This window comes from Drosophila gunungcola (assembly GCF_025200985.1).
Source record: "Drosophila gunungcola strain Sukarami chromosome 3L unlocalized genomic scaffold, Dgunungcola_SK_2 000002F, whole genome shotgun sequence".
In the NCBI taxonomy this organism is placed as follows: domain Eukaryota; kingdom Metazoa; phylum Arthropoda; class Insecta; order Diptera; family Drosophilidae; genus Drosophila; species Drosophila gunungcola.
In genome coordinates this window covers 3,364,956-3,373,944 of record NW_026453178.1, presented here as the reverse complement: position 1 = coordinate 3,373,944, position 8,989 = coordinate 3,364,956, and the positions used below count along the sequence as shown (strand labels likewise).

At 42.1% G+C, this 8,989-nt stretch overlaps 3 protein-coding genes across 4 annotated transcripts; 2 read left to right on the top strand and 1 right to left on the bottom strand.

The window, feature by feature from the left end:
• Positions 1-44: 44 nt before the first annotated feature.
• On the bottom strand, positions 45-3,424 carry LOC128257939 (uncharacterized). Of its 2 annotated transcripts, XM_052989246.1 has the most exons (5): positions 3,227-3,424; positions 2,879-3,168; positions 1,528-2,845; positions 1,036-1,395; positions 45-679 (listed from the first exon to the last, which is right to left on the bottom strand). In XM_052989246.1, the coding sequence occupies exons 1-5, from the start codon at positions 3,274-3,276 to the stop codon at positions 142-144; spliced, it is 2,556 nt and encodes an 851-aa protein (XP_052845206.1). In that variant the 5' UTR covers positions 3,277-3,424; the 3' UTR covers positions 45-141. The 2 variants fall into 2 exon arrangements, with proteins under 2 accessions (XP_052845206.1, XP_052845205.1); XM_052989245.1 differs by having other exon boundaries at positions 1,528-3,168.
• Positions 3,425-3,603: 179 nt separating this feature from the next.
• LOC128257940 (putative mediator of RNA polymerase II transcription subunit 26) lies at positions 3,604-6,341 on the top strand. The gene has a single exon (XM_052989247.1). It carries the CDS (start codon positions 3,742-3,744, stop codon positions 6,178-6,180), a length of 2,439 nt encoding a protein of 812 aa, XP_052845207.1. The 5' UTR covers positions 3,604-3,741; the 3' UTR covers positions 6,181-6,341.
• A 48-nt stretch (positions 6,342-6,389) lies between these two features.
• Positions 6,390-7,715, top strand: LOC128257957 (uncharacterized). Its single transcript, XM_052989279.1, has 4 exons — positions 6,390-6,851; positions 6,919-7,016; positions 7,079-7,341; positions 7,394-7,715. The coding sequence occupies exons 1-4, from the start codon at positions 6,551-6,553 to the stop codon at positions 7,698-7,700; spliced, it is 969 nt and encodes a 322-aa protein (XP_052845239.1). The 5' UTR covers positions 6,390-6,550; the 3' UTR covers positions 7,701-7,715.
• The last annotated feature ends 1,274 nt before the right edge of the window (positions 7,716-8,989 follow it).

Genomic DNA, 8,989 nt, shown 5'->3' with positions numbered 1-8,989 from the left:
TTGTCTTTTAGTTTTTGTGGATTAAATAGTTATGTTCTCATTCCTTGCTTTTATCCTTAAAGGTAAACTTTATATCTTTATTTAGGCTTGTGTTAAAGTTTAAAAAAAAATGTTCAACGTTTAATTTAGACATGATGTAAACTACCCGTGGCGCATGCAGCTAATATTCAAGGGACTTCGGTTATAATGCTGATTTGTCCGATTTATATCCACTCCGCCCGCCTCCCAATGACCACTGTAGGGGGAGTTAAACTGGGTCTGAGCAGTTGGACCATATCCCGGCATAGTAGAAACCGCCGGCATGGAACAGTTGTATATGCCAGGCGGAGGAGGCAGTCTACAGCTTCCTGGATTATTCAACAGATTGTTAAAATCCACAGCCGTTCCTGCAGGAGATCGCCTACTACTACTTCCATTCAGTTTGTCCGGCTTTTCCTTTTCCTTCTGCTTCGGTTTCGGAGGAACTTTCTCCAGCTGAGATGGGCAGCTGCCGCTGCAACAGCGAACGCACGGACTGCAGCAGTGATTGCAGCAATTATGACAGCCATTGCAGCAGTTCGCGCAGTAGTAATAGTATCCGTTGCAGGGACTATAGTACCAGGTGCAAGGACATGAGTTCCAGCAGGCGGTGTTGGCGGAATTCGCGGGACAAAAAGGCGCTGCCGTGGCTCCGTTTACTCTATGGAAGAAAAAGTGTAATATATAAATTTTCCACAAGGAACGTCGATATCCATGAAACTATAAAAGCCAGAGAATGACAATTTAACATGCAGAATGCGTCCACGCCCATTCTCACGCCCACAAATCTCGAAAATTTCTCATTATTAATTTATAAATGTTTTATTCTGTTAAAATCTATCAACTCGCACAAAATTTTACAAATCGAACCAATACTTCAGAAATTATTAGCATAAATGTACATTTTTGGATAGTGACATTTTGGCAGATGGTATAAGCTAACAGTTTGGGGAACTCGACTATAGTTTTCCTTCTTTTTTTAATTTCAAAGATTCTTTATTTTCTAAGACTACTTACTCAGGCAAATTGGCAGAGCAGCTACAGCTGCGCATTTCCGGTTTTGGCGAAGGTGCAGGACATTGACCTTTGCAACCGCACGGACAGCCAGGATCTTCAGCTTGGGGCGTTTCAATTTCTACGGATGCAGCAGTTTCCACGGAGGTTGTCGTTTGAGGTGTTTCACTATCAACTACCTCGTTAGAGTTCTGCGCCTTAGAACTCTGCAGGCTCATCTTGGACTTGGCTCCTAAATTAAAGGATCCATGCGTTTTCTTGCTATTTTTGGCAACCGGCTTTCCCTGCTTTTTGTGCTTTCCCTTAGGCATCAGGAGATGGCACCACTTCTGCAGATCACACGGAGGACAGGAGTCGGTGACACTGCAATATATACGGAAAACATTACCGCATATTAAATTATATAGTGTTGGAGGAAAGAATGAAAGATGTGAGTGGATTGGTGAACTGTTTTCGTGTTTGATTCTGCCTCAATAGAGCTGACATTAAACTCACCGGTTGAGGTGCTCCGAGCATTCTTTAGAGTCTTTCATCTTTCCCGGAGGCAGACATTTCCCTTCTTCAGATACATAATAGGGATAATATTGATTGTTAGGATCAAACCGAGTGCAGTAGCATTTCACGGGTGGATCAGTAGGCGATCCTGCCGTTGATTTTTTACTTTTTTCGGATCTTTCCTTCGATTCTTTTCGTGCCCTAGCAGAATGTGATCTTTCATTATTGTTGTGGCGTGTCTGACCGTAAGTGGAATCCAGTACAAAGGTGTCATTCAAGGGACAATCGGCGACATTATAAGGAAAGTACTGATTGGATGGGTCGATACCCATGCCCACACTCTGTTGAATATAGGGTACATTCGATTCGGGTCGTTTAGAGTTGTTTAAAGGTGCTCCCATTGAATGATTTGGTTTTCTTGAGTCTGGACACCTACTATCACCTCGTCCCGCAGATGGCTTAGATTTGGGAAGTGTTTTAGGATCAGGATTTCTGTCGCCAACATTATTTGAAAAATGACAATTGTTATGTTCAATTTCCAGCTCATTAAAAACTGCAGCTCTTCTGAATTCGGATGGTTTATCCAAACGACCTCCTCTCGACTCATTCCGCTGTCTTGGGGACTTTGACCTGGTAACATCTTGACGTTCTTGAACCGCAGGTGACATAGGTTGAGGAACTTGCCTTGAATCTGGAGAAAGAACTCCGACATTATAGGGATAATTCTGATTGTTAGGTGCATAGTTCATTGGTTGTCTTTGCGTTGGAGGTCCCACTGACTTGCTCCTGTTACCACCTCGAGGAACTTGACTCGCATGTGGATTACTTTGGAAGTCATGCATTGGAGCTATTGGTTGCTGTGCAACATTGAATGGATAAACCTGACTGTTGGGTCCAAAACCCACGCCCAAACCCTGGCAGAATTGGTTATAAGACGGGCCTTGTCTCATTTCAATTGGTTGCCCTGCAGAATTCGGCTGATTTTCGCACTGGATAATTTCTCCAGTACAGGGATTGAATCCAGATACATATTTAGTGGGCAGACCGGCCGCCGGAGGTCCTCCTGGATTGCGAAAATCACCCTGACCTGCTACAGATGGCTGAGCCACGGGTAAAACCACCGGACCAGGGATTCCGAAGTTACCATATTGAGTGGGTGGCGGAATACCGAATATCAAGGGATTTCCACTCGGTCCGTAGGTTCCATAGCATGGTATAATAGTTGGTTGTCCCGGCTGAAAAACAAAGCCTGCTCCTGGAGCTTCGTTAAAACCGGGTCCGAAAGCTCCAAACCCTGTTTCACCATCCTGCCTGAAAACTCCATTCCCTGTTTCACCATCCTGTCGGAAACCTTCATCATTTTGCTGTTCATCGACATCCTTTTCTTTTTCAACCATTCGACTTGGATTTACACACTTTGTCGTAAATTTATCTGCACACTGATCTTTACATCTATCGCCACATGCTGTGCAACTCTTTGAACGCTTTTTTTTCCTAAGTGGCTTTGGCTGCTTTTGAAGAAAACTAGGTGCCACCATATCCGAGAACTTTTGGAACTCCCCAGGAAACACAACGCGGCAACTACGCGAATCAATGGAACAAGATCGCGGGGAGCAATTGGGTCTAGGACAGCAATAACAACTGTTGATGAAAATAAAGTAAGAAAATTATATATAATAACCCTTTTTAACAGGCTTACCCGCCATGGCAGCTGTTGCACCTCCTTAAAACTCGACAAGGATCGCACATTTTGTACGTAAAAGTGTGGCCTAAAACTCCTCCTCCCGTTTAACGTTCCACCTTCAATCATGGCCAATTACGAAGAATTCACAAAAGAAAAACATTAAAAGTCAAAACTTAAAAAAAATGTAGTCTAACTTATTTTTTGATGTCTTAAACTAAGACTATTTTGATTAAGTTGCAAAGTAAAGATTTGGTTCCACTGTTCAAATATCTCTAATACGAAGGGTAAATAACCCACAATTAAAAAGAAATAAATTAGAAATAGGCTACAAGCCATGAAAAAACTTTATATAGGAGTATATGTTGAGAAATATACTGGTACTTGTACACATTAATAATTATACTTTTTCATTGTTGTTTAAAAAATTGACAAAACTGACAATTCAAAATTTAATGTCATGCCAGAAGGCAAGTTTAAACGGAAGTATTGTATAATTGATTGAACACTCGAACTGCTTTAAAAGTGCAAAAATGCCCAACGGCGGGGTCCGAACACACAGGGCCAGTCCCTATAGGCGAAATGTAAGTCCAGCGAGGAGGACAACCAACCTGGGGACTGATTTGTCACCTGAGCCGACTAATAACCGCATCGAACAGCAACTATTGCGAACCCTGGTCCAAAGTCTACCCGCTGGTGCGGAAACCAAGAGATCCCGATCCTCCTGCCCACCCACATATCGTCGTCGCAGGCAGGCCAGCAGCTGCCGATCCATGGGTACTCCGGAACTATTGACAACGAAGATCAAGACCAAGCCACCGGTTAGATTGCAGGCGGGAATGCCGGTTACACAAGTTTTGGCTAGTGTTCCACCAAGTTCAAAGACCAGTGGCTTGAGTAAGAATGCACAGCAGTCTATAGAGGCATCGGTTAAGCGTAGAGCTGAATCTCCAACAGCAAGGGCCAAGGCCAGAGATGAAGAGTTCGAGAAGACACCGGAGATGTTAAGTGGAGCGGCTATTGCCAAAGCCCGAGAAGAAGAGTTTGAAAAGATACCATCCAAGACATCCAAGATATCCGGGGCATCGCAAGACGAAAGCATTATAAATTCAAAGCCGGAAACCCAGGAGAATTCAGGACCGGAAACCCAGGAGAACTCAATACCGGAAACCCAGGAGAATTCAAGACCGGAAACCCAGAAGAACTCGATAGCGGAAACCCAGGAGAACTCGATAGCGGAAACCCAGGAGAATTCAAGACCGGAAACCCAGGAGAATTCCAAACCGGAAACCCAGGAGAATTCAAGACGGGAAACCGAGAAGAATTCTAAGGAGAATAGTCAGGATACTTTTAACAAAAGTTTTCCTGAGAGTGTAGAGGCAAGTAAGCCTGAAGAACCAAGGGAACCAAAGCCCGCCGAGCAAATTGAGGTCACCAAAAGACCAGCCAAGAAACCAGAGAAACAGAAACCAACGCAGGTTGCCAGCTCTAAGAAATATCCCTGCTTTCGAGGGGAATATCCCACGCGACATCGACCTGTTTCGTATCAGTGGTTCCAGGCCGCAGTTCCCAATTGCGGCAATATCGTGACCATTTGCGATGAGGAGCAGCAAGTTATGGGCGAGGCGGAAATCGTCACCGCCTGCGAGGTGACCGAGGCTCACTTCCTTAGCATCGATTGTCCAGATGATCATATGAACAATGCGGTCTCAAAGTGTAACAAGTGCCCATGGGAATCATATGGTTATTTACAGCACCAGCGGAATGGAAATTGTTTTGGATCTCAGCAAAAATCGCAACATCAACTTTGCTTTCAGCAGCAACCATGCTTTCAGCAGCAACAATCCCCGCAACAGCTACCATACTCACAGCAACAACCTTGCTTTCAGCAGCAACAACCTTGCTTCCAGCAACAACCTTGCTTGCAGCAACAATCATCTTGCTTTCAGCAGCAACATAGAAATTTTATGCGAAATGCACCCATTTCCAATGAGCAAGGAAACCCAAGAAGAAGTTTCAAGCATGAGGAAATGAATCAGCCTAGCAACTTGCCTGTTTACCATCAACAACAGTCAATGCAACAACCAATTCTTCAGCCACAGCAACAACCAGAACACCAGGAGATGCAACAACAGCAACAACCAGTGGAACAACAACCGATTGAGGAGAATTGCCTGACCGAAATGCTGGCCGAGGAGCTCAAGAAGCAGATGCTGGAGGCACAGGCCCAGATTGCCCAGGTGCAACTCCAGCTGAACAGTGCATGTGGGGCCACCAGAGTGCGGCAGATGCATGTGCTGACCCAGAATGGCGCAGAGATACCTGGTTGGACCACTGAGAATCAGTTTGTAGGTGCCTTAGATGATGCACTGATCGAGGGATATGCTTTCCCCGAGGAAGTTAAGGAAAGCGGTGAAGAGGATTTCCCGCGGTTTTCCACGCAGTCAGAGCCTAAATATCCCTTGCCATCGGACCCTCAGACCAGATCCCAGGCGGAACCAATGCAGTTTGGCCTAAATCCAGTGCCCTTAACGATGTCAAATCCAAATACTTACTTTCAGCCAGAGTTTCAGCAATTTCCTGCCCAACAGCAACAGCCACCGACTTTTCTGCCTCAAGAAATGAGTCTTTGTCAGCAAAATCAACCAATGGGTCCCGGTCAGCAGAACCAACTAATATCTCCTTGTCAGCAGCACTATCAAGTATCTCCTTGTCAGCAGATTCCACAAATGCCTCCTTGTCAGCAGCAGTGTAGGACACCTCCTTTTCCGCCACAAAAGCCGCCTCCTTGTCAGCAGAAACCACAGAGGTTATCCCACCAGCAACAGCAACAACAGCAGCAGCAATCTGCGCGATCTAGTCAATCATCCCAACTGAATAAGTGTCCTTTTGCCCCACAATTTTGTCCCAGTTGTTGTTGCCAGCGATATGCCCAAATGCGATTCATGATGCCGCGATGTTGGCCTCGTTAAAAACATTAAACCCTCCAAAATTTGTAGTGTAACTTACCTTGAGCAGACCAAATTATTGTCTTTTCAAGGTAAGATATTCTACAAACAGAAATCTCATCAGGAGTTTAATTGTGCAATTCTTCCGTTTAAAATTGAGGAAAAAAGAAGTCAATGACGAATAAAGTTCCGATTTTGAAGCTTACAACTTGAGTTTTTTGTCACCTATTCGGGCTTATAATTTTAAATTCAAAATTTTTCCAAATTTCAGGCATTTAGAACGAGAAGCTAAGAACCAAAGCTGCATGCCCCATTTCATTCAAATTACAGATTTTTTTATCAAAGATATAGTCGGAAGAGAAGCCATCTCTTTGGCAAATGTTTTTATCTAAAAATGTGTAATTTAAATCAAGTGTCCGGCGATTTGCAGAAAAGCCACTTCTCATGTTGTCGGCAGAAAATGCATTATGGGGATAAATCGAAGGAAATGGTTGGAACAGATAGGCAGCATAAATTAAAAGAAACTGATCAAAAAGTATGCGGATTATACTGCCCACTGAACTGGTTACTAAAGTGTCCACTACACGAAGAGACTTCCAGGATTGAGAGTAAAAGTAACTCTAAATGCTCGAAAGCTTCTTCATTGAAAGGGAATTCTTTACTTGGAAAAGTGTTACCACGAACTTCCTCAACAGGTAAATCATCATCTGACCAAATTAGGATTTAAAACCAAACCAATATAAAATTACCTGGATTTAATAGTTAAAAAAATGTCGGAAGCAAGACCAATACAAACCAGACCAAGCAAAAAGTGTTATATTAGAACCTCTTTGACAAGTCAAGGAAAACCAAGAAATAAGGTTACTGAACGAGAAGTTCTTTAAAATATAATAAACATTAAGTAATTCTTTATAACCTCTAGGGATTTTCTACATCTGAGGGAGAAGGTCTTTTGTCTGCCACTAATTCAAATTGCTGTGCCAGAACAACAATGACACTATATCCAAGAAAGAAGAATTTAACACCTTTAGAAGGAAACAAAAGAAAGCAAGCATCAAAGCCAGAAGTGGAACAGAATCAAAAAGCACTTGTTAAGGTAAAACCCAAGGCAAAACGTAAAAAAACAAAGGGTAACAAAATACTGGGAAGGTCAACAGCAGGAGATGATGACGATGATTGTGTTTGGTAAGTTAAATTAAGCAGTCTTTACATTAGAACAACTTTTTGAATCCATTAGGTACGAGTGCAATTTACCCTTTCGTGTAAATATTCCATTTCCCATCAGTATGAAAAATAATTTTCAGCCACTAGCTGGCAATAGCAATCCGGATTTATTTAAATCCCTTGTTCCGTCACCAAAGTTACACCAGGATAGTTCAATTCCAATGCCTTGGCCGTCTGAATTCTTAATGCAACGTGCTCTGCCAGCTCCAAATCCAGAAGATAGTTCGTCGTTCTCAAAGGCAAAAGCATATACAAAGAAAAAAGGACTTAAACGAGGTAGAAAACTATGTACTTTCGAGACATCCTACTCAAACGATTGAAGAAGAATCGGATCCTGTATTATGCTGTTTGGAACAAATAAGGATTCAACTGGCTGCCAAATTTTCCAATGGAGAAGAGAAGAAGACGTGTCGTTACTTTGCCGAGAAGTCCACAAATGTGAGAAGTATTCAAAGGCTGGAAAATGAAGCGGGTGTGCAAATGATAAAGACTTTCCCCTCAAAAGAATCACTTAAGCTTCAAACTAAGTTAGAAAATAAAACCGAAAAATCAGATATAAAATTAGAGCCTAAGTTAAATGATAAAAAGGAAAAATTAGATCTGAAATTAGAAAGTTCCCAGAAAAATGTATCAATAAACACATTACCGCCGCCTCCTCCTGAGCTCATAAAACTGAAAACGAAGAAAAAGAAATCATCTAAAGTCCTTTTGGAATCTAACCCTGAGTCCTCTAAATTTAGTATGGGATCTCAAAGCAAATCTTTTCCTAAATCAAGTATGATTGGAGAAACCTCAAATCCAGAAAAACCAATGCTGTCTGAGGACTTAAAGAAATTTAAAGATGACGATAAAAAAGATGATTTGTTAAGTGATCCCAAACCAGTTTCAGTAATGCCCGGGTCCATATATCGATCTCATTTTAGGTACGGATGTCATGTCATGCCAAGATGGCAATATTTTGGGCCACCCCGGTGTTGCCAATATTGTCGGCAATATATCCAGATGCAAAACCAGATGTTCAATACAACTAAATCTAAAGAGGCTGCCAATGGTATTAAATCAAGATCTACAGATTCTGTCCAAGGAAAAAAAATGAAACCAGAAATTATCAGCCAAATAGAAACCGAGTCTTCTCATCAAAGACAAGAAAATATTGGCAGTAACGAAACCTTGTCAGCATCTAGCAAAACATTTCGTAAGAGTTCTGAAAATATAAGCTCAATTATTAGGCACTAGTTCAAAATCATTTAAATCATCTGAAGGAAGCGAGATTATTAATACTAAAACAAAGAAACAAGAATCACATAGAGGTCAAATTATGAAGAAACCAAACCAAAAACCAAAGTCATCGTATAACGTCTGGTGGAAAGATTCTTTTCGGAGGCTCAACTAATCTTACAAAAAAATGTATAATGATCAAAGAGATTATATTCCCTGTCGCCAGAATACTGAGAAGGCAGTAGACATGAGCCAACATTTAAATAGGCTCCATTATGAGCAGGGCAGTTCGTCCGAATCATTTAGGACAGACCAGGCGATCACTGATATTGATGAATGTTCAAGTAAGACTTCGAAAGAAAAAAAATCTTTTGAAAACTATTCGAGCCAG